General features: G+C 37.3%; 1 protein-coding gene and 1 long non-coding RNA gene across 2 annotated transcripts in view; one reads left to right on the top strand and one right to left on the bottom strand.

The window, feature by feature from the left end:
• Positions 1-978, top strand: part of LOC134540570 (uncharacterized) — a 4,836-nt gene extending 3,858 nt beyond the window's left edge. Inside the window, exon 3 of the long non-coding RNA XR_010076461.1 lies at positions 522-978. This is a non-coding gene — a long non-coding RNA (uncharacterized LOC134540570). The remainder of the gene's footprint in view (positions 1-521) is intronic.
• LOC134540569 (AN1-type zinc finger protein 2A) lies at positions 935-26,138 on the bottom strand. The gene is made up of 6 exons (XM_063383388.1): positions 25,623-26,138; positions 23,374-23,416; positions 15,507-15,690; positions 11,742-11,896; positions 10,069-10,171; positions 935-1,952 (listed from the first exon to the last, which is right to left on the bottom strand). The coding sequence occupies exons 1-6, from the start codon at positions 25,675-25,677 to the stop codon at positions 1,833-1,835; spliced, it is 660 nt and encodes a 219-aa protein (XP_063239458.1). The 5' UTR covers positions 25,678-26,138; the 3' UTR covers positions 935-1,832.

Raw genomic sequence — 26,138 nt, 5'->3', positions numbered from 1 at the left:
TTCACAAATTTTCTCGTGCCAGAGCTCAGATGTTGCACACCAGTAAAAGTGTAAATATTTAACATGTAGGGGAGGTACGATTGATGCGAGAAACATTCATTTTCCCCTCTATTCCCCCCTCCCTTGCTTCTAGGTCGCGGTTCCTTCGCCCACTTCTAATAGCGCCCAGGAACCCACGTAGGTGCAGCTACTCTCTCACCGTCTTGTAACACGCCTGCCTGTCCCGCTGCGTGGTCTGTACAAGGGAAGGGAAGCAGTGGCCACCCTCCTCCAGATGTCCACTACTTGCGCTTCATGACCTGAAGACTCCCAGCTGCACTACGCACTCACTAACTTAAAAGGCTTAACTGCTCTCGCCCGTCAGTTTCTGGAAGTGTCGTGGCGGCACTGTCTACGATAACTGTCCCTTCGCTGGTGTGTCGCCGATTCCTTCTGTCTGCAGGTGCTTCTGTGCGGCAGGAAGACGGAAAGATTGTCACACGTAGTCCCTCGTACCATCCTGTGTCACGTCCTTGTTTCAGTCTGCTCTACGGGGGCAGCTACGAGAGTGTCTCAAGGTACGACCTTGTGCTGGGAAATTGTCTCGACTAGCCATTTCGATCACGACCTTGTGCTGGCGGGAAAACCCTGCCACATTAACACCTCCGTGCAAGACACCGTGTGGCGCGGTGGTTGCGGAGACACTCGTCGCTTCTTCGTAGGAGCAGCCGGGAAGGCACCTCAACATAGTTTCGAAGAACAATATATTAAGGTATAAATAATTGAAAATGTGACTACTTCTGTATATCAACGCACCTGACAGATCAAAAAGTCCTATAGAACAACCTGCATGTCACTGAAATGATTATCTGAAAACCCATAAATTAAAATATGGGTATTGACCATTTGTATTCCCCTCACACCTTCAGGCTGATATTCAAATAACACACTTCAATTCAATAAAAACATATATTTCTTGCAAAAATAATTGTGCTACATAGAGTACATATATACAAGGAATGTGAATACAGAAACTCAGTGCTATTAGTAAAACAGTTTAGTATAAAAACCAATAACATGAAAAATTGTAGAGGAAAAAAGAAAGATGAAAAAATTATACAAGATAATACACATATAGTTAAGAGTATTTTATGCTTTAATAATAAATTTCTCTTTGATCGAGTATCACATTTATCATAGTTTACAACTTAAGGCTCAGCTGATCACAATCATTTATAGTGACAACGCAACAAGGCGCTCGACGACATGCTACGAGCTGCGAAACACGGCGGTGACGGGCCTGTTACGAGCTGGTATTATGTAAATGTCATTTTAATTAGCAACTTTTTTTTTTCCAACCGCCTGAGTGGGTGTCACTACCACAACCTATGGTGTTTCACTACCACCACCTGTTGAGTGTGTCACTACCACCGTCTATAGAGTACTACCTTCGTACCAGAGACCAGACCTAGTGTTGTGATAACCCTATAAGGTAGTTTCTTACTAATGCAATTAAACTCCTTAATCATTTTTGTGGTATTCCATAAAATCATTTTGTTTACCAGACATGCTGAAAAAGGGAGTCTTTGAACATTACTGTTTGTAATTTTTTTTTTAATAGTTGGTTTGGCAAAGTGTTATTTTTGAAACACGTAGGTTCTCACGGTTGGATGCTCAGCTTGCGATATCTAACTCGTGCAGCACGGCAATGAAGGCATGCCGCAGCCTGCGAAAATGCTGTATACGGCGTGCTACGATTTGCTCAGCACAAAGTGGTTGGCGTGCCATGAAAATGTGCAGTACGGCGGTGGAAGGACGGTTACGAGTTGCGCAGCACGGTTGTGGTGGGCGTGCTACGAGACTGCGCAGCGTTCGCGTGGCGATGTGGCTCTCCTCTGCTCCGTGACGCCGCAGTTTCCATCCGCTTCTTCCAGCGACAGCGCGAGAGCTCTTGCCAGGGCCTCGTCTTCACTCTGCAGGAAACAATCAAACACAAATTTTAATGAAGTATTTTGTTAGAACCTAATAGCTCAATAACAAGGGTTTGCAACATTTGAAACATTAACATTAACCAAGCAAAAAAAAAAAAAAAAATTCCTAACAATCTGGCACTAAACCAGGGCTGTGACCTTGTAGTGCATAATTCAAACCTGCACACTTCCTCCCTAACAGTATTCAGAGTTTCTGTGTGTGACGAGTGACTGAGTGATGAGTGATGTGTGTGCAAGCCCATTACAAATACTGCCCGCCTCACTGCAAATGGCAAGGAGGGGTGAGAAGTGTAATAGATAGACCACATGCCCCACACCCACAATAATTCTTAAATAATCAAATTTAATCTTTTCATTCTTCTTACCGAGTGCTATGTTCGTCTTCGACACAACAATTATATTCTGTATTACATATTTGAATTAGTCCAACAACATAAGATGGATACAAGTTTAATTTTTTTTTTTTTAAATAATACATATTAAGAAATAATTTAGTACAAGGATTTGTGTATTATTTTGCTGAGCTGTTAACTAGAGCTGGGTGGGGCATTGAATTTTGGTTCAGGGATATTTCAGTGGGGAATGGGGCGAGATTGAGAATAATGTGACATTAAAAATTTCCGTATGTACTATAACAAAGGAAAAATGTTTTCCTTTTTAATTAGCAGCCCCAAATATAGTTATACATTGATAGAAGCAGGTAATTTTCAGAGACCACAAATTGCACTGATAACATCAAAATTACAACAAAAAGCCAATCATGCAAAACTCATATTTACACATTTAACTCAAGTTATTCACTCATTTTAATTATTTATAATGGCTACGTACCGATTAATCAATATAATTACATAGTTTAAAGCAAATTTCCACTTAATTCTGGCACTTTTATTTACGTTTAGGTTGGTTTCAAGGCATAAGGCTCAACATCTATAGATGAGTGCGGCAAGTAAGCTACTACTGTGTGAACATTGTGGTGTAGTGATCATAACTATTGATTTAAGCATTGTTTCAACCTGCTTAAATTTGGTCCACGGCATAAAAATTCTCGCGATTCTCTATGTTGTAGTCCCTGGTTGTAGCCAACTTTAATTTTTTTGATATTGTTACGTGTTGCAAAACAAACAAATGTTTCTTACGAGTCTAATATGTCTAATGTTCTTATTTTCAGGGTGGACGAGATTCCTTCTGCTGGCGTTCCGTGACTGCGGTGAAATAACTACGATTCTCTGATGTACGTTTCAAATGTCGAGTAAAGTGCTTGTTTACGATTGTGGCCGTGTATGTCTTTTACACCACTGTTAATAGTTAAGAGCTTGAAGTACTGGAAATAGTGTTTTTTTTTTATCACGTTTATGTATTGAATTAGGTTAAAAATAAAGCACATTTTTATAGAAAATGGTTTGTTAGCAACAAGTCTGGCACATGGGGACACACATACCGTATATACCTATAGAAGGATCGCACCCATAATTTCGGGCATAAAAACCCCATTTTCATTGTTAGGGTCACCAGCGAACAAGGTTCACACCAGTGATCTCTCTTCAGTAGAGTTCCCTCGATACAGTGAAGCCTTTAGGTTCCGTGTCTCCGCTTATCGGGGCATAAGGAACATACAGCACTGGTGTCGAACCTTGGTCCTTTTATCTCTGCTTCGTGCCCTACTCTATTACCGTGGGAGGGAGTGATGCAAGATTTCTGCAGCCATGTCTCTTTCTTTTTCTCTTTTGAAGCCACCCCCACCCCCCCCGCCCCCCCAACTACAAAAAGACAAAGGAAAAGAAAATACAATTGTATACCAGTTTTTTCTCTTCCCGGCTAATGTGTATTTTTACACTCGTCCCTTTCCCCAAGAGAGGAAAGCCCGCAAGCTACTCTTTTATGCAGCTTTCTATAAAAACTAGCGCACATGTTGCAGTCAGCCAGAAGATTGTGCTGGAGAAGAAAAAGGGGGGGGGGGGGGGGGGGGGGGGGGGGGGGGGGGGGAGGAATGTAGAAGCTGCACTTCACTTATTTTCAGACCTGTGCGAATACGAATTTTTTTTATGTGTAACAATTATCAAAACGAATGTTTAAAATATTCGTACAGTCAAACTGAATTGGAAACATTGTTCCGTGGCAAGGAGATAGGTAAAACATAAAACACAATACACAAAAACAAGGGTATAAAAAGTAGCAGTGTGGGGAATTAGTAAACAGACAAAGAAGAGCCGAGGGTCAACACCAGTGCTGCATTTTCCTACATGCCATCTTAGACACGGAACACAAAGACTTCACTGGAATCCATGGAACTCTAGTCAAAACAGATAGTATATGGTGCGACCCCTATTCAAGCGTGACTCTTACAGTGACAATGTTATAATTTTTTAAGGTTTAAGGCTTGTCCATATGAAGGGGCAAGCCTTCTTCGGGTGAATAAGGTATGACCACTCCACCACCATTACCCTAAAACTTCCATGATTATAATAATTAATCATGAATAGTGATACATTGATTCAATAGTACAGTGGGCATACACCATTGCAGTTTTGCCATGGAAAAATTCAGAAAAATCAAAAAAATAAATAAAAATAAATAGATAAAACTTTAAGGAAAACAAGACAGAATTAGCTGATGTCGGACAAACGGAACCAGCGATGAAACTAAACAAGTATTGTGGACACCAACAACGACGACAGCATGGACAAAATGTTCAACATATAAATATCATGCAGCACAAGAATTCCGTTGAAGGAACTTAAGAGGATTCATCACAGCTGCTAAAATTGTGTGCTGCAGGGTCTCGCGGTTCCAAGTCTCAATGGCGTAATTTTAATACTGAAAAGAAATAAAAAATTTTGAAAAATATAGAAAGGTATAAGGAAGGTTTTTATTGAATAATTTTTAATTTTTGTAATTAAATAAGTTTTATCCCGCATTGAAAGTACAGTTTCTGAGCTGTTTTCAGCATGATTTTCTGAAGTTCTAATTGAATATTTCATAAATATTTTTCATTGGAAACATAGTGTTAACCTTATAAAATAAAGTTCGTTCTGTGTTTTCACTGTCGTAATGGAGATATTTGATGAAAATTATGTATTTCTAAAGTAATGCACACATTGCTGGGCCAAAAAGATGATCGTCGCGCGGGAAACATGGTGGGAGGCAGAGAAGAGAAGAAGAGGTGTAGACAGCGAGAGCCCTCCCCCCTGTGGAGCTGCTAAGCTGACCCCTGCTGGGCGCAGGACTCTGCCTGAGCCTGACAACAACAATAGGGAAGAGTGCAGGGGGTGGGGGTTACCACTTCCTGTGGAGCTGTCCCAAAACTGAGGTTCGCAACTCGCCAGAAGAAGGAAGTGTAGCTATCAATGGCTCGGAAGTCTAGCAAAGCCAGATTGTTTTTATCAGCATACAGGAAAAAGAGGCGCAGGCCAGAGGTACTAATAAGTCTGTATTTGTGTCTGTATTTGATAAACTATGTATGGTAAGTTTGAAATTATACGATGTCGGCGACTTCATAACAAATCAGGAACATTATGGTAATAAGCAAGAATTTACTAAAATACTTTAAGTAATTAAATCAACTAGAAACATTTTAATAAATGTTCTTGTCTTCTGGGTTCTAGCCGCGTCACAATGGAAGTTCTTTCCGACGTTTCAGAGTGCGTTGCAGCCTCCATCTTCAGGGCAGCAGCAGAAGTCGCTTCTTACCTACTGTTACTCTCAGTAACCTACTACCTACTGTTCATCAGTAACCTACTACTTACTGTTACTGTCAGTAGGTAAGAAACGACTGCTGCTGCTTCCCTAAAGATAGAGGCTGCAATGCACTCCGCAACGTCGAAATAACTTCCAATGTGACGCGGCTAGAACCCAAAGTCAAATGGCCGTGCACAGTACTAACCGTATAAACATTGGTGGAAGAATGACCTAAGTAGCTATTTACGCTAAAACCACCTATGTCACAAGCTAGCATTACTATTGAAGTTTGCAATCACATCTACAGCATTAATATATTATCAAAATGATAATCCTTCTACTCATATCTGTCAATAAAATAATTATAACTATTGACACCATGCACCCCACGCTTTATTTATTTTTTAATAAAATACATTTTTTACACTATTTTTAATTCAATTTTATTAAAATTTATTTTCTATTTTTTAGTTCAATTTTCTATAAAAGCGTGTTTTATAGTTTTTCAAACTATTATTTATTATTTGGTTTAATGCAAAAGTGTCTGGTACTTTAATAAACGTTAATGATATACTAGCTGCAATACCCGGCCTTGCCCGGGCTGAACACAGGGCGTAGTTAGTAATTGTCTTCTTAATTTGAATGTCAAATGTGAAAATTAATTTAAATCACTTTCAGATCCCGACAGACGTTGTTCTGCCAGTTTATAGTTATTTACCTGGTCTGTATGTAATTTAGACTTTATAAAGAAATATATAAAAAAGCTAAAAATAAGAGATTACTAATATTGAAATGATTCCATTATCTAGCTAATGCTCGGCATGCATTGCAATGCCTCATTCAGTTTTGTTTTGTAATATGTTTGAAGTAGTTCCACATTTACAAATCATCTATCCATCTCTCTATATATATATATATATTTATCTCTATCTACATCTATATTCATCTATCTCTCTATCTTTATTTATCTCTTTATAGCTACATACAGGAAAGCACCAGTACAACGAACTTCAGTTAAACGAACACTTCACTTAACCGAACTCATTGTTTGGTCCCGCCAAAAACGTATATAATAACCTTGAATTTTATTTCATCTTAACGAATTTTACGACGGTCCGTTTTTTCCTGAAACAAAAATATTCACTTGAACGAACAACCTTGAGGCAATTTTTGAAAAAAATTACGATCCAAAAACTTGTGCTTTATTTTTAATTTTCTTATTCAAACGTAACAGCGTGTACGTAAACAAAAACAATAACGGAACTAGTGTGTGTGCGCATGTACTGTCGAAATGAGTAGATTAATTCTCGTGTTTTGAAATAACAATGGAATGGTCCGTTGTACAATACAACTAGTACATATTCTCGGACTTCTCGTTTTTTTGGCTACTTACATCACGATAATTTTTGTACGGTACTTTGGCTAACCTGTGTTGTTTTAATTTATTTTTTGAAGTCATATTTTTCACCATAGTGTTTTTGTCGTGTCTACAAGCGTGAAATTTTTTTTCCTTTTTTCAATAGTGTTGTGATCTTCGATCTTCAGTGCCGGTTGTAGAAATGAAGCGTGTGACAGAACAAAAGTGTATCTGGGGTAGAAAAAAAAGAACGCAATTCTTCAAAACTTTCGACCTAAGACCTAACTATTCAAAAGAATGGCCATGCTTGTTGTCTTCAAATGTTTTGGAACACCACACGTTTTGTAATGTATGTACGTGTGACTTTTCTATTGCACGTGGTGGAAGGGATGACTGTAGAGGGCACATTGAATTAAAGAAACATGCGGAACATTTTATAGTCATGACGAGCAATAAATCCATATCGTAGTTTTTTCGCTACATCTGAAGAAAGGAAAGTAACGAACGCATAGTTATTGTTTACAAGTTCTTTTGTTTGTCTTCTGTTGTTTGTTTATCAGACAGTTCTTATCCAACCAGGATAAAAGAAGCAAATAAAAAGACAATTGTTCAAAAGTATAACTTTGAATACTTCGAATTGAAGGTTGAAAATTTCCTGTAAAATTATTGATATTTCTTACATATTCAGATGATTGTATTGTTCAATTAGTTTTTTTTCTTCGATTCATTAATTTTCATTGTATTCATAGGCCTACATTTTTCATTTTTTTTTTTTTTGCATATTATTGTCTTTGTTTTATCTTGGGTGTGTCATAATTCCTTAGGAAATATTTATTGAGCATGATTTACGCGTACCTTTTTCATATAATTGTCATTACTGATGGGTGTGATTTGAGGTTGGCAGCTCTGCCTACAATGTGTCTCCTGACCATAGACAAAGCATCAATGTGAACAGGTTCTTCAAGCGGCCATAGACTAATGACTGAAATACTGAACCTTAGTACACTTAAGGTGTTTCATGTGTTTATCGGTATACATATTTATAACAATGCTTATGTTTCAGTATAAAGAACTTCAGTATAACAAACTCAACTATTTTTTGGTCCCTTCATGTTCTTTATAGTGAAGCTTTCCTGTATATACTTTCCACTATCTCTATATCTTCTATATATAAGTCTCTATATAGCTCTATACATCTATAGGTATATCTCTTTATCTAACCCATTTCATTATCTATACCTCGCTCTATCTCAACTTATCTCTCCGTCTCTATCTCACTATATATATATATATATATATATATATATATATATATATATATCACTCTATCTCTGTCTCTCTTTTATATTTAAATAAATTGTGTCATGCATGCGCACTTATACAACAAAAACAGACGAAGTGCCGCTATATAAAATGAAATAAACACATTTTTGACACGATTCGTGTTCCAACTATTGAAAAATAGTTATACCGTCTCAGTAACTAATCACCAAAATTTCATCGCAATCGGATGAATGGCATAGGAACGCATACGGCACAAACAAACGAAAATTAAAGACATGACAAACGCATCAAACGATGGTGCGTTTAAAATTCAAGGCAACTCTATCTATTGACGAAGTTAAGAACAAAACTGTTATTAGCGCCTTTATTTTGCTAGCCGCTGTGAGCTCCACTAAGCGGACTGGTCTCACCAAGGAGAAAAATATTAATTTGCCAGACCTTACTATGTGTATGATCGTGTGCCAGACATAGAGAAATGACACTCACTCACTATTTGTATGTCTATGACCTATGATTTTTTCTGTTATAAAATGAAATTATCACTTTTTCACTCCCTTAGGGATGGAATTTCATATTAATATGGGGTCTATGTGTTAATCCAGGTTATAAGCTAGCTGTAGGCCAAATTTCGTTCAAATCCATTCAGTAGTTTTTACATGAAAGAGTAACAAACATCCATCCATACTTACAAACTTTCGCGTTTATAATATTAGTAGGATTTTTTTACAAACGTTCTTTAACACAGATAATCTGCACAACTATAGATTGTGTTATTGTTATGTAAAGTGTATGGTTTGAATATTGTACACAAAGTTTTTTCACTAGTTACGGATTTTATTAAAAACGTATAGTCAATAAAATTGTATATCTATTTATATGCATTTTTTACTTTCACAACTGCGTAGGCGATTTTTAAGTATATCTGTAAGAGAAGTGTTGTACCCGTTTCTATTATAAAAGGTCTGCAAATGTATTAAATCTAAATAATATGTTATGAAACAATGTTTTGACATTTTTTTTATTTTGAATATAATTTTTAAATTTTATGTGATTATTTTTCATTTATCACTTCATCATGCATTACAGATACCTTATGGAAAGCTTTTAATGATTCACAGATTTATTTTTTGTGCGGCGGTAACTAAAGATGATACAGAAAACTACAATCTGGTGCAGGGAATAGAAACATTGGGACCTTCCCCCCCCCCCTTACTTCTTCACGGTCATCCTCAACCACTTTACCTAAGCCATTGTAAGACCTTGTCAAACCCCCCTGCATCCCAGTCCACCCGCTGATTTGACAGCCCATCCTCGCCTGCCTTGCTCCCCACTGACTTTCTCAACCTTCCGCCCACCACTTCACGTACGAAGACTACCGAAAAGGCAGAGCAGAATTATTTTCCCTATGATGAATCCTCTTAAGTCATGGCAAAATTAATACAACACAGACGAACACAGTGGGCAAAGATAAAAAAAAGTACTATGCACAACACAACGATGATAGCCACTGACGAACACAAAAGATTTCCAATGAACAACAGTTGCGAAGTTTCGGGGGACTGACATCTGGTCTCGTCGTCGGTTACGTTTGTCTGACATCAACCGATTCTGTCTTGTTTTCTGAGAATTTTTTATCTTCACATTTTTAATTAATTTTTTTTGATTTTCGGAATTTTTCCACGACAAAACAGTGCAAAACGGCAATTGTGTACGTCCAAAAAGATGCGTTAAATCAAGATTCCCCACTGCACGTAGCAAAGACGGGGGCTCGCGACTCACCAGCGAACCCTGAACGGCGGACACGGGCGGCGGCGCGGCGGTAGTCTTCCCGGGGCCCCCCCTCGGGCCGGGGGCCGTCTTGGTGCGCGACAGGGCCGCCTCCCTGGCAAACACACCGCAGCGCACACGCTACACCGACTGGCCAGCGTCCCTCCCACAGTGCTGCTCATAGACACACCACAAGCAACACCAGGGAACAGGAAAGAAAAAAATAATTATTGCCGCATGTACTTACGTACACGCGTTAGAAGTTTTACTTACTTGGTGTTACATAAAACTAACTTTAATTTTGCATGCAAATAATAAAAGGAATAGAGTGATATTATAAATACAATTGGTATAAAGTAGAAATTCAATGAAATTTAAAAAAATTAAAATAAATACTCAGTATTCAATATTAATGTAACACATGTATAAAATTAACAAAATAATTTGGTAAAATAATCAAGATAGATTTGTAATGAAAATGTTTATTCTAATTTATAAAATAATCATGTAATAATTTATGATGCACAAAAATGTTACATACACGAAGATAATCTCACTTATGTAAATACATTTGAAAATACACTTGAAAATATTTATAAACACAGTTTATACAACTAATATTCACAATGAATAAATGTTTTTAATTATGTACGCTGTATACGTGAAACAGGAGAGATGTTAGAGTGTCCGAGTTTATCGACGTCATACATACTAACATCCTACTATCAGGGACCGGAAAAATTCGCGGATTCAATGACCTCTAGGATAGCCTCCAATATCACTCTGCACTTCTCAAGTATAACACGCCTGTTCATTGGGTACTAAATTGTGAGGCGTCTCCGCTGGGTGGCTTGTGATTCGACGCTTCTTTGGTCGATAGTCTCTCATTGGCCCAGAGAGCTCGAGTTAAACTGCGAGCCAATAGCAGAACCAGCAGAATTGTACACGTGTTTGAATTTCAGCCTATCACGAAATGAATCCGCGAATTCTTCCGGTCTCTAAGTATTTTTAAACACCCTTCCCCCTCCGTCAAAACCCATTAGCCATTACACAACCTACCAGCGCACACACAGGCCCGTGTGCCAAACTTATCCCACAAGACACACACCCCCGCCGTCGATTAAAATGATTCTTCATCAGTGTGGGGTGCACCTGATTTACTATGCACTTAGCGAGTTTCTGGCCTCGCCCACGCTTACTGCCCCGGATGGCAATGATGGATCGGCGGCGTCAAAACCAATAATTCTCGTACGCCACAGGCATCGTCTGAAACGTCAGGGAATGTTGTTTCTCTGTATGTAGAGTTCCCTTTTGAAACTGTGGAATTGGCTGTGCTGTCTGGGCACCTAACATTTGACATCAACTGATATTGGCTTGCTCTCAGGGTTGTTGCAAGCGGAAAGACAGGTCCGGAAAGAACACATCCTAATTAATTAATTAACAAGAGTTTTCTTTCTGAGCTAATATTTACACTGTTAAGTAGGGACGGGAAAAATTCGCGGGTTCAATGACCTCTAGCATGAACTCCATAGTTCTACGTACACCTCGGTCAAATGTCACCCTCTCATTGACTGCCGTCTTGTGAAGGTGTCCCAATGTAGCGGCCTGTGATTCGAAACAGCTTCGGTCGGGTGTTTCTCACTGGCCCGGAGTCGCAGTCGGGAAGCCTCGACGGGGGTACTCACGCGGCTCTGTTGCGGGCAGCCTGGGCGCGCCCCACGCAACGGTGGTCGGCCGGGTGGCGGTGCTTCAGGCAGTGGTTGAGGCTGCACTCGGGACACCGCACCGGGACCACCTCCTTGCCGCGGCAGCCCTTCACCGCGCACTTGTTGGCAAACACCTGCCGGGGCGAGCCACCGCCTTCACTACCCTCGTACCCTCCACACCTCATATCGCACCCTGAGTACAAGACCATCGTAACTCAAAAAATCAGTGCAGCACTATCACAACTCATTTGCCATAGTCTTGCACATATTCTTATACATAGGTGACCACCCCCACCCCCCCAAACACTATGACTCCCCCCCCTAACCTAATGATGCCCCCCCCCCCCCCGAAATTTTTTATGCCATTTTCTCAATTATTTACTCAATTATTTTATAATATTATACTTTTTTAGCATTATATTTTATCACATTTTTCATTAATTAAAACTGATTTTCTAATAATTTTTTTTGGTCATATCAGGTCATATTTCCATCCTGAACCGACAGATGCCAAACTGCTTTTGTTGAGGAAAGTGCGGGGTTGCCAATTTGATTTACAAGATCCCTTTCAATTATCAAAGCACCAGAAACGTATTTTCACATTAGAAGCTATAATTATGTAAATAATATATACATTTTTCTCGTCTTTTCTACAACCCCCTCCCTGAAATTTTAATGACGCAGTCTGCATCGTTACCCCCACTTGTGGGCACCCCTGTCTTATACGTATAATGTTTTCCAGAGTGCAACACTACTTTATTTGCCATAAGTCCCGTAAAAGTAAATATAAATTTGCGATAGTCTTGCGGTGCCTAGATAATGATATTTTCCTGCTTATGGGTAAAAATATCTCACAAACTCAAAATTTTTTGAGTTACGATAGTCTTTGTACTCAGGGTGCGACATACAACACAGGCAGGGAGCAAGATTTTACACGTTTTTAATTTCAAGACAATTTCGTTTCTCAAGCAGGAAGTTTCAATGTTATTTTTTTTTTATTTTTATAAATCCATTTGGCTCATAAAGATAGCATTTTTCAACAAAAATTCGACTCATACATTTCTAAATACTAATTTCACCAAAATAGTACCATTTCGACTATTATGAGATGAATTTTTACAGTAAAAAATGTTTTTAATAAGTATTGCTACAGAAGAACTATTTGAATGAAGAAAAATTCTTGCAGGTGTTTTCATGTGTTTGGAAAATGTACCAACATCAGGAGTGTAAATGAGTTACTAATAATGTTATAAGAGATTAAGGGCTTAAAGAAAGTAAAAAATTAATTTTTGCAATCAATTTCTACATGATACATTTTAAAACAATGTTCATGCCGACAATACTACATTCATTAAATTTAATACATTAAAGTTTAATTTTTTGTATTTAAGTAAATTTCTGCTAATACACTGATTTCTTGATTTAAGTTTCATTTTGATCATTTATGGTGAATTACTTGCATTTAATTAGGTTTTATACGGTGCACTGACGTGTTTTTTTTCCGTGTTATTTTGGTTTTATCCCAATTCACCATATGATCTTGTCCCTAGTCAAAGAATATTCCAATCAACATTATTCAAACAAATTAACTGCAATCTAACATAACTGTAATACAAAGTAGTAAATATTCATGTGAAAATTGCCTGTGCGTTTACTTGAAAAGTAAGTGAAGGAGAGGAAACGCATGTAAGATGTTTGGACTTGCGTCCAGGCAGAGACTCAGTGAAGAGGAAAGGGATGAATTCACTAAACGTGACATTTCCACCGAGGCTATTATTAAAGAGGGGACGGAAGTGAAACGGAACAGCACGCCCATATGTAGAAGTACGGAATTTTCGCGGATTCATTTGGTCTCAAACATTCATATTCATTGGCTGTTCATGATTGGACACGCCCCTCTGCGACCTTGGGCCAACGACGTCCGGTTATGAGAGAAGTAAGCGAATCAGAGAGAGCCGATTAACAAGATAAAAAAAAAGTTGTATTTTTGTCGCTAAGAAATCAGCCAATGTAGAAGCAAACGTTGGTAGGAAGAAACATAAGGCTTTGAAGGTTAGCTTGACGCTAGATGAATTCGCGAAATTTCCGGGTGTCTACCCGTACTGAAACGTCTGCAACAATTAACCACGAGCAAAGCGTCTCAGGACTGTCCCCGCTGGTAGCGGGACCCGGACTGCCTTGTGCGAAAGCAAGTGGGCTGACCACTTGACCACCGTTGAGTACAAGGGGCAAAGGGGTTATTCAAAACGGTCCGCCACGACAGTGATGTTCTACGGATACATTCCAAAGCAGAGCTTTGTCTGCTGGTAGTAGGGATTCACGAGAGCGTCTCATTTCATCGCTAACGCCTGTGTGTGGAAACGTGGTCCTCAAGTCGGCTCCGTGTAACTCACACCCCTGGGTAACCCAGAACAATTCAGAACAAACAAAAAAAAAATGATAAAAATAAAGCAGTCTTGTATGACATTTAAAAAAGTGGTTGTCTGTAAAGTCTGTTTACGGACGATAGTTTAACGTGACAACGTCAGAACAAAACATTGATGAAATGATTCCATACTTTTATGAATAAAATTGAATAATTTTTATTGAATTATCACTATTTTGTATGGATACAAAGGAGTGAAATTAAATCTACAATTTAATTGATAAATTTACTTTTATTTGCACTCATTAATTCAAATATGTTTATTACTTTAACGAACAGATTATTTTAACTATAACTTTTATACATGTTTGCTATTTAACTTCTTCCAATCTGTGTTATTCTGTTAAGGATAGGACGATGATAGGAAAAGTAGGAAACGAATGGGAGTGTTTCAAGTTTAATGTGCCTTGAAAAAGTCAAATGGATGGTTGTTCCAATCGAGTGGAAGAGAGATAGATGCGGCGCAAGCGTACAATGAGCGTAACGGGACAATGTGCGTAATGGGAAACTTTTTCGTCCGTGCAGTCGGCGTTCATCGATTTATTAGACGCTGACATGTCAAAAAAAAAAAGCATTTTGTACAAGAATTAATCTGCAGACACTGCTACAACTTAAACTAGTGTACATAACTGTAACTAAGTCGTACAGCAGCGTTGTGTTTTTCTGGGCGTGTGCACGGGAGTGCCGATGACGAGACGAGAGTTCGTTCTTACAATTCGGGGCTTTACGCTTCCACGGCAACGCACCGCACCGAACGGGGAACTCTGGTACCGGTCGTGCTCTATTTGAAGGAACTTTCCCAGTGTTTGCCCGGGACGACTTCGAGAACCTGGAAGGGATGGGATGGGGCAGTCCCACGGAACACGGGTCTGGCGCCTCGTCCCACACGGGCACTGGCGTAGCTGTGTTCATAAAGTTGGGGGGGGGGGGGGGGACAAATAATGATTTTATGTCATGTAAACCCATTCCCCCTCTTACTATGAAAGGGGGGGGGGGGTGTCCGGGGAATCCTCCACCGGAAAAATTTTGATTTTAAAAGTGCAAATTTAGTGCTTCTTAAGCGGTTTTTGCATCTAACCATTGGGATACATCATACATCGATGTTAAAATTATTATTGTTTCCTTAAGATAAAAAATTTGATGAGTGAAGAAATTACAAATTAAGTTGGGCAGAATGATATTATAAAATAAAAATATCACTGTCTAGAAAGTTGGAGGGGGGGGGACAGTCCCCTCTACCCAAAAAGTTCAGGGGGACACGTCCCGGTTGCTACGCCCCTGCACACGAGACGGCAGGAGGGTGGGAGGGCGGGAGCTACCTTGCGCCGGTGCCTGGCAGGATCGGACAGGCAGTCGCGGTCGATGTGCGCGCCGACCACGGCGTCTGCCAGCTCGCCGCGCCCCACAGGCACGGGAGTCCCGCACAGGGGGCACACCGGGACCTGCACGTCCTTGCGGTAGGCCGCGGGGCAGCCGTGGCCGTCGTACCGGAAGTGCTCCTGGCTGCGACACACACAAGCTCTTCCTTCCGACCAGAACAAACCTTCAACACGAATTTAGTTCTCAATGACCACGCATGTTCTAGTTCTGTGCTGTCCAAATTGTAACATCTGAATTTTGTTTTATCGTATTTGTTACGTGTGTTTTGTTTTCATATTGTATTATATTGCATTGTTTTGCGTTTTTCATTTACGTTTATTATTGTGAGTGTATCTGTGTCTAATTGTGTGCCTGCCATCAAAGGCTTTGTCCTGTTAGTTGGCATGTTACAATTACAAATAAATAAACAAATAAATAAATGTCCAAACAAATACCCATGACTTTTCCTCCACTTCCCATAACCAAAATGACAAATTTCCCTGACAAATATATATTTTTTACACGACTTACTTATTTTCTGAAATAAAGAAAGTATATCCTCCACAATCCCCACAGCTCGTATAGTTTTAACATAATCTTGCATAAGCCATTTCTAGAGACCGGAAAAAATTCGCGGATTCATTTCGTGAAACGCTACAATTCAAATAATTATACCTTAGTGCTGCTTCCGACATTGGTTCACTGTTAATCTGGAGGACTGAGGGCCAATTAGAGACCCTCACTCATAGAAGTGTCGAATCACAGGCTACCCAGTCGAGACGACTCACAAGTCAACAGCCAATGAACAGTTGGCATTTGCCCGGGTGTGTAGAGTGTAGTGGAGTCTATCCTGGAGGTCACTGAACCTGCGAATTTTTCCGGTCTCTAGCCATTTCATATTGTGTATGAATATAAATAAAACACCATCTGGAAAGAAAATGCTTTCAGAGTCCGGGTGATGGCAGAACGGAGCATGGACATCTTCCCCCTCACATTACTATTGCTGTGAAATTTACATAACTTTTCCAGTAGATCACGTAAATTCCCTGACTTTTCCCGACCAATTCCAATTTACTTGACTATTCCCTGATCATCTGTTTAGGGGACAACCTGTTCAAGTTAAGCTTTATGATGAGTTGTTGTGGCAGAACCTCAGAAACATACATCCTCGTAGTATGATTAAACTAAGTTAATTGATTAATTATAATTAGTTTGTCCTATATTGGTAAAAATTGGCTAATGCAAGACAAACACAAAGACTATTTTTTTTTCCCAAGCAAAATCCCAAGAGCATGAGTCATTCCATATCAAATCAACCAATGAAAAATTAATTTAGAAATTTCAGATTTCAGATTTATATGATTTTTGGTATTTTGATAATAAGAACTTAATACATTATAAATCCATATTTTTAAATTTATATCTTGAGTAGTTTTTTCGTATTAAATTTTTGAAAAATGCCAAACTAGCAAGATTATAGAGACATTACGCCTGCTTGAACGAAGTATGCCACAACCTAAGTGAAAACTGTAAATAATTAAATATATACTAAACAGATTTTTTTCATAAGCAATTATATGTTTTGTCAGTTATAACTTAGGCTACATCCTTTCAGCAAGAGAGCCATTCCACCTCAATTCAGGCAGTTAGCAAGATAATGTGCCAGGTCACCCAACATCTCAGATTTGCTTTAAAAAATTACAGCAGTTACAACCAGTGCAGACAAGAAGTATGCCAAAAGGATTTTGTCCCAAAAATTTTTTTCCCCATGTTATAGCCTTTTGAAGTTGGTTCAAAATCAAAAAAGGTGGAAAAAGGGGTGTTTTTTAAATGAGCGGCATTTCAAAACTATTTTACTGATTTTGTTGATTTTTTTTTATTTTGTACCTATTATAGTGAACTACAGAGTGGAATAGTTCCAATGAGCCCAACGACAATATCTTTAAGGGGGGGAAACTAAAATATTTGGCAAAAAATTTAGATTTTTTTTGGATTTTCAAAAAAAAAATTTTATGTGGAATAATCAATTTTCATAAAAAGTAATTCTGGTAATATGTAGACCTATTACAGTAGTTTTACAGGAAAAATTGTTTTTAATTCTATGATGCATGGAATTATTAAAATTTAACTTTAAAATTTTCAAAATTTGGCAAAAGTGCCATTTTTGATTGAAAATTACTGAAAAACCCCATATTTTAAAAATCTGAAAATTTGTAACTTTGTAGTCCTTACCTTTATTAATAGCATGCACTTTGTTGGATAGTGTGTTTTTGCCTGTAAACATTTCTAGAATTTTTTGAAAATGTAATGTCATTACCTTTTGTATGTTGTGCATGCTCAATTAATAAATGTTTTGTTGGTATCTAAATAGTATGTGATAATTTGTAACTGGTTTTGTATGAGGGGAAACCTTGGGAAATATGAAGGGGGAGTCCCTATCTGAATATTCCCAGGCGCTTGCTGTAAGGGGAATCCCTGGTAGCTTGAGGGAAATCCCTGGTGACCATAGGGGAATCAACTACAAGACTACAAGGGAATTCCCAAACTTTTGCTGTTACAGTTGTGTTGTGTGTGTTCATGGGTGATGTTCAGCTAGTGAACTAAATCATGTCTGACTTTCATAGTACGGAGAGAATTAAATGTGTGGACTACATTAAAAGGCACAAAAAAAGTGTGTATAAAAGTAAATGTGTGAGGATGTGTAAGGTGAATGATTTAGCAGATATTCAAAAGTTTGTGGGTGTATCTGTTTCAGTAAATAAAAATGATATTTTGTGTAGCAACTGTGTTACTTTTTATAAAAAGAAATTTCTGGAACTTGCTGAAGATGCAGAAGAAACATCCACATCAGAGAATTTTATTCCGGAGGATGAACTAGTAAGTGTTTTAAATAGCAGTCTCATTAAAACATTAAATGTAGAAGTATCACCATTGAAATCCCCTTCAGAGGTGAGATTGGATAGGAGAGAAGGTTATGCGAGGAAAAAGAAGATAAAATTAGTTGATGAGTTAAAAACTTCTGCTGTGAACAAATTACAAGACATATATCACGTGCATCTTTCAAGTGAGTCTGATGATGAAATGCCTGTGTGTGTCAATTGTAGTCTATGGTTTTCGAATATTGACTCAGCTCTTCATACTTGTAACTACAATGGAAAAGTACAGCTACTAACATTGGTACCACAAACATTTAGTAAAACTGTATTGAAGGAAAAATTACCTTCAGTGTCAAAGTACCTCATTGATAAATGTCGCACAGTTATAAAAAATAAGGGAATTTATGCTCAACCTGACCCCTATAGTGGACATCCTTTACCTACACAGGTACAAGATCTAGCATTATCATATTACCTAGAAGATAGTAAAGACTGTTCAAGGGAAAGTCCAAACAAAAAAGATGTTATTTGCATTACGGATGGTAATGGAGAGAAAGTAAAAAAGGTTAAAAGATTCATGACAAGGTCCATCAAAGAGGCATACAAAGCATTCAAAAAAGATAATCCTCTTATAGAAATTAGTCTTTCAAAGTTTTATGCCTTACGACCAAGATGGGTGAAAATTCAGCCAGAACAGACTGTGTGTTCTTGTATTTACTACAGTAACATGCAACTTATCTGTGTAGCTCTTCGAAATGTAACAAATAACCAAATTGATGAAGACTATCTTCTACTGAAGTGTTTGTGTGACGAAACAAGGAATGAAGATTGCTGGCTCGAGGAGTGTGGTGACTGTCCTGGCACAGAAACATTAACTGTTGAAAACTTTGGCTTGGATGAAGGGGAAGAAGTTACATTTGCGATTTGGGAACATGGTGACCTCATAAAAAAAACTGTATCTGTAAATAATTTTCTGGAACATGTAAGGCATTGGGTTAAAAAAGCTATTCCTCACAGTTACATTAGGAAAATACAAAGGGAAGGAATAGCTGAAGCAAGAAGTTCTGTCCAACAAAATAATGCTCTTGTTTTACATTTTGATTTTGCTGAGAACTGGTCAGTTGTATTGCCTGATGAAATCCAAACTTACCACTGGCAAACTGATCAGCTTTCAATGTTTACCTGTGTTGCATACTTTGGTGCGGAAATAAGAAGTTTTGTTATAGTATCTGATGATATAGCTCACGACTCTGCTCACGTTCTCTGTGCTTTAGAGGTTATAAAACTGGAAATTTCAAAATTTTGTCAGTTAGAACTTTTGAGTTCAATAGTGTACATTACAGATGGGGCAGCTGGACATTTCAAAAATAGGTTTCAGCTGTATGAACTATGTAAAAATACTCAAACTGTTGAAAAAAAATGGATTTTTTCTGCTACAGGGCATGGCAAAAGTGCATGTGATGCAATAGGTGGTTTGTGTAAACACTTTGCAACTAAGTTCAATCTTCGGGCAGAGTGTGTTAATGCCATTAGAGATTCTGCTTCATTTGTTGCTGAAGTAGGTAACCTTGTACCAAAGATAACTCTATTGGCTCTTGAAAGTAAAACAATTCAAACGTATAGGTCATCTAAGGAAAAAGAATGGGCTACTGTAAAACCAGTTGTTGGAATACAATCTAAACATTACTGGCTGATTAAAAATGAGACATACATGGGACGCACAATTAAAGATAAAATAGAAATAGTTGTACAATCTAACCAGATTAAAACACATTATTCAATAAATGATTTCCAAGTAGGCCAGTTCGTTGCTTGTGTATACGATCAGAATTGGTGGATGGGACAGATCACTGGTATATCTAAAGAGTTGAACGACATGACAGTGTCTTTTATGCATCCCCATGGTCCAGCTAAAGGGTTTCAGTGGCCACAGGAATCTGGAAAGAAGAAGGATGAATGTCCGGTGCCACTACAAAATGTTTTGTTAGCAGTAAGCAATCCTACTCCACTTGGACAATCAGCAAGACTCCACACTTTCGACAAAGCTGAGTTGATGAAGATTCAGCAGATCTACTGTCTTTAATCAGCCAAATAATATTTTAGGAAGTTTGTCAATATATGTTACATATAGTTGAGGAAGGGTAAGCAGTCTACATATAATTAATTATAGGTACATATTGTTGGTTTCAATTTTACTTTGAAATTTTGGTTTTCATGCAAGTTAAAGAGTATGCATATGTATTATATGTGTGTATATGTATTGTGCATATTATGTTAATGTGATAATGTATACACAGACTGTCCTTTTGTAATTCCCAAGGTTTCCCCAATTTACAAATTACATCTCACTTTTTGGAAACTAACAAAACATTTGTTAATTGAGTGTGCAGACCTTAGAAAATGTAAGAAAATTACATTTTCAAAAAATTCTAGAAATGTTTACAGGCAAAAACACACTATCCAACAAAGTGCATGCTATTACTAAAGGTGAGGACTACAAAGTTACAAATTTTCAGATTTTTAAAATATGGGATTTTTGAGTAATTTTCAATCAAAAATGGCACTTTTGTCAAATTTTGAAAATTTTAAAGTTAAATTTTAATAATTCCATGCATCATAGAATTAAAAACAATTTTTCCTGTAAAACTACTGTAATAGGTCCACATATTACCAGAATTACTTTTTATGAAAATTGATTATTCCACATAATTTTTTTTTTTGAAAATTCAAAAAAATTCAAATTTTTTGCCAAATTCTTTAGTTTCCCCCCCTTAAAGATATTGTCGTTGGGCTCATTGGAACTATTCCACTCTGTAGTTCACTATAATAGGTACAAAATAAAAAAAAATCAACAAAATCAGTATAATAGTTTTGAAATGCCGCTCATTTAAAAAACACCCCTTTTTCCACCTTTTTTGATTTCGAACCAACTTCAAAAGGCTATAACATGGGGAAAAATTTTTTTGGGACAAAATCCTTTTGGCATACTTCTTGTCTGCACTGGTTGTAACTGCTGTAATTTTTTAAAGCAAATCCGAGATGGTGACCTGACACGCTCCTGCCTGAATTGAAATGGAATGGCTCAAGATCATGTGCTTTGAATTTAGGCTACATCTGTTCGGCAAGATCACGTGTATTGTATTATCATATTGATCAAATGTTTAATCAAAGGACACTGGATGAATGTAAGGTAAGATTTTTTATCCTTGTTTTATATTTTGTAAAAAAATTTTTAGTCTATAACAATACAATTTGAATACTTTACTAAGTCAAAATTTGAAGTAAAATTATGGTACTTTTCCTTGCTGCAACTATTTCTTAAGGCGGCATGGTATCTATACAAGAGCTAAATGCATTAATTAAAAACTGAAGGTTATTTGAAGCCAAAAATTCTGCCTCTGTAATTTCGAACATTTAATTGCTGCAGTAGAAACAACGCTCGAGAATTGTCATTTTAGGACATCTGCTAATAAAGTTGGCAAATAACATTATGTAGGATTGTTGTTTTGCAGTTTTTCAATGTTGTCTTTCAAAAACCTTTAACATCCAAATGACGCTTAAAGCATTTATTGATTACCATGGCCCCTTAAGCATCTACTTAATTTCTCATTTTTATTTACTCATGATCCCATTGATTCTCCACCTTGAAATTTGGCACAAAACTATGTAGGAATAACAAACTTTTTTTTTAAAAAAATAGAAAATGGTGTTTTTTAGAAATTCAATATTAAAATTTTTGAAAACAATTAAAAATATTATTTTTTCTGAAGTTGGTCATGTTACATATTGAAGCCCATTCAATGACCTTTAAAATTAGCTGTCAACAGCCTTCTAGCACCATTGGTTGGAAACCTACAAGTATTTGAGTGATCCAAAACATTGCTAAAATTGGCTATATTTGCAATTTTCAAAAATTTATACAAAAAAAAAAACTACTTGAAAAAAAAACTTTAAAAAAAAAATAGATTTATAATGTATTTAGTTGATAATACTAATATACAAAAAAACATGAAAATCTAAGGTGTAGAGGTTAAGGCCTCTGGTTGATTTCATATGGAATGACCCATAAGTGAAAGATTGAGTTGTACATTATTAGATTCATATTCCAAGTTTCGACTAACAAAATTAATCTGGAAGTAACAGCGTCCCCAGAATTTTAAATGGAATAACTAAATAAACAGGGATAACCCAAACACTTGCCGTCATGTGGAGGGAAACAAATATCTGATCAAGACTAAACAGCCCACTCTTAAAGACCCTAAATTAATTGACTACGCAGTTGGCAGCTGCTTAGGCACATTCTGAAGATTTCTGGGAAACTTGTTACAAGAGAGGCACATCTGGGAAAACTAAATTCTCAAAAATGGAACATGAGCTAAGGTTCGTTTCTTGTCCCGCAAATGCATTCAGTATTTTAAATGTAGCAAACTCAATCCAACGAACTGTTAGAACAATGAACTACCAGTAAAATTCTTGAAATATTACAATGCCCATTTACAGAATGATCAAGAAAACATCAAGAGTAAATAAATCAATCTTCCTAATTTTATTTCCTTCTTTTCCAATGCATCCCTCTCGTAAGAAATACCTACATTTCAGTTCGTCTTCGGAATTTACATTTATTTCTAAGTTAATTATGTTTTTTCAACAACCTAAATACCCATTACATTACTGAATAATGATTCCCAAAATAAATAGGTATATTAGACTCCACCCAAAGTGATTGCAGTAACGAAGTTGCACCAATAACGCCTCTGATTTTACGTTATGTCTACAAGGCCACCAGAAGCGAACATAGTGAGGGTATTTGGAAAAATTCCCGGATTTGCCTGAAACATCTTTGGGAAACTGCGGACAGCCAAAAATCGGGGCAACTGGACAATCCAAACCAGTCACGCCAACTTCCTGAACGAAACTCTTAACTGAACGACAAGTTTTAACCATCACTCACCAAAATAATTTCTGGCAGGCATCACACTTCAGCGGAAGGAAATCTGGAAGACAGAAATTCCACACAATTCATCAAAGCCGTGAAATCATTGCACTAGTTCAAAAATGCAAATTTAGAGAAAGATTTCCAATTTTACACACGGTACGCTCCACACAACTTTGCTGCTGAACTCTCAGCTCATAAACTAATCAAGCCTGACGTCGGCATGGAACGAGGTGGCACGGTAGTAAGGCTCTAGCCTCTTTCTCCAGAGGATCCAAGATCGAATCCTGATCCGACCATTCTCATTTTGTTGTGGACCGGGGTGTTGCTGGAGTAAAGCAACAGGGCGGTAACAATTTACCTGCGCCACTCTGCCATCTAAGGACAGATTGTTGACCGCAGTGTTGCTGGAGTAAGGCAACGGGGCGGTAACATCGTGTTTCCACAAGTCACTTCCAGCGATCCTGGGATGGATCCTAGCTTCAGGTTGTGCCTACTGTGTGGTTGTGGGTTGTCACCTCTCATGACCTCGCTGGCTGTGAGATGTTGCACATTCATGGTACCTGCCCTCTCGTGCAATCAAACATTAAGGAGTTTTTTAAGGACCCGTTAACATTCATCACCTTCACCCACTACCACGAGGTGCAAACCTATTTGCAATATCACAAAATGGCTCAACAAAATAACAATTATAACAGTCAAATCATACAGATAAGTTCCTATTGTCCACAGTTATCTCTGGAACCTATCTCTAACCTAAGCATAGTGTCTGTCTGAAATTTGTAGTCCCTTACATGTACTTTACGAGTACAAATTAAGACACACACCCTTTTAGTTTAAATGTGAGAAAAGACACAGACAAAGACAGAAAAAAAATTTTTTTTTTTTTAAGTTCCTGGCAATTTTTCTAATGATTCTGTAAATGGTATCTTTGATATGTTAAGTAGCTCACTGGTAGTTTACCATTTTAACGGTTAATTTGATTACGATAGCTACATTTAAAACATTGTAGAATCGTGAGAATTATTGGTTAAAGTTTACTACTTCGAAAAATCAGATTAAAGTTTCGTACTGCGTATCCAAGTCTATCCCTTGATCCTAATGGCATGATCCTGAATAAATTGATCCTGTGGTACATAATACAGTACCTACTTATATATTAATGCCACCGCAGCAGAAGTTGCCTTTGGTTGGTTAGTTTTGCCAAATTTTAATAGGGAATTCCTAACCATTTAGACATTTTAGAGTATTTTTTAATGTAGCTAAGCTAACCTAACCAACCTTGCACACTGGTTTACAGTATTTTTAATTTAGCTGACATAACCCAACCATCTGATTGACTACTTTGTTTTTAAATAAAATGTTTTGAATTTTGAAAGTTTTTGATTTTAAATAAAGTGTTTTATTTTATGATTTGTTGCAAATATGTTAGGTGTAGATTGGCGGCACTTAAAAACCGCAAAATCTGTAGCTGCGGTGGCCTTAATACGTAAGTACCCATAATACTTGCTGTTTTCATTCAGTACATCGAAAGATCCTGGAAATAAACCAAATTGTGAATACAAACTAATTATATCAAATCTTGTGGAAGTTTTTTCTTACATGCATTTTACAATCATAATTAATTGTTGCATCACAAGTTTTTGTCATGTCTAGGATCTTTTGACGGACTAGATTAAAATGGCAAGCAACATGTACCACAGTATTATTATATACAGAATCATACCATCAGGATCAAGAGATAAACTTGACTACATTATATGGAACTATTACCGATAATTTCAATGGTTGTTAGGAAACCTAATATTTTAACTATTTTTAAATTGGTAATTCCAAACCCACCATTCAAATTATTTTACAGTATTTTAAAATGAAGGTTACTAAACCAGCCATGTACACTATCTTAAAGTAATTTAAATGTAACTAAACTAACCTAGCTAACCAAATCGAACCAACCATCCACACTATTAAGTACATCAAATACAGCTAACCTAACTTAACCAAACGTCCTCACCGTTTCTTTTAATTTTAAATAGTATAGCTAACCTAACCCAACCGATCATTATCACATCACAGCATTATAAATGTGAAAATCTAACCCAAATGGTCATTAAAATGGAAAGCTACTTGAAGTAACACAATGCCCTTTTAGAAAATGATTAGAAAGCTTATCATTTCTCTAGTTCGCAAAAGCCTCCGATCTGCTCTTTTACTTTTTTGTTGAAGTAGTTAACCTAAACCCACATTTCATACTTTAAAAAGCTTACCAAATTTATTGCAGGAAGAGTTCGAACAGCTCTCTCCCAAACGTGGAAACTCCATTCTAACGGCACTGTCTGGTCGGTTTCTCTCGCCAGAATGACTCACGATGATTGTTTCCTGCTTTTATGAACCATCGCAATGTCAAAAGTTGCAAATCATGCTTACACGATTACTTATCGTACGTAACGCACTGGAATTTTCTCGAAAAGACTAGAAGAGTTTACGTGGCTAGTCAGCAATAAAATCCCTAGGAAGTTATTCAGCATTACAGCAATATTTTTAGTACATAGTTAAACCATCACAGGACTCGATCATAACAAGACATAACAGTCATAGAACATACAAAACAATTCTGATTAAAGGTCGTAAGTAAACAATCCCAATACACTATAAAAACATAGAGATAAGAATTTAAGGAGTGATTATCAGGTGAAATACTGAAGTCAATTTTGGTTTTGAAACAGATGAGTAAACTCTGAACAAATGTTGGTTACATACAGAGATTAGGAAATGATGCAGAT

This window comes from Bacillus rossius, chromosome 17 (genome assembly GCF_032445375.1).
Source record: "Bacillus rossius redtenbacheri isolate Brsri chromosome 17, Brsri_v3, whole genome shotgun sequence".
Classification (NCBI taxonomy): Eukaryota; Metazoa; Arthropoda; class Insecta; order Phasmatodea; family Bacillidae; genus Bacillus; species Bacillus rossius.
This window is presented reverse-complemented; position numbering and strand designations above follow the sequence as displayed.

Bases quoted from the DNA above. Each gene is read 5' to 3' on its own strand.
- LOC134540569 (XM_063383388.1), bottom strand. From the start codon at position 25,677: ATGGAGTTTCCACGTTTGGGAGAGAGCTGTTCGAACTCTTCCTGCAAT. The intron at 23,417-25,622 runs GTAAGCTTTTTA...TCTGTCTTCCAG, and splicing joins CTCTTCCTGCAATAAATTTG to ATTTCCTTCCGCTGAAGTGT. The intron at 1,953-10,068 runs GTGAGTCGCGAG...TGTTTCCTGCAG, and splicing joins CCGCCGTTCAGGGTTCGCTG to AGTGAAGACGAGGCCCTGGC.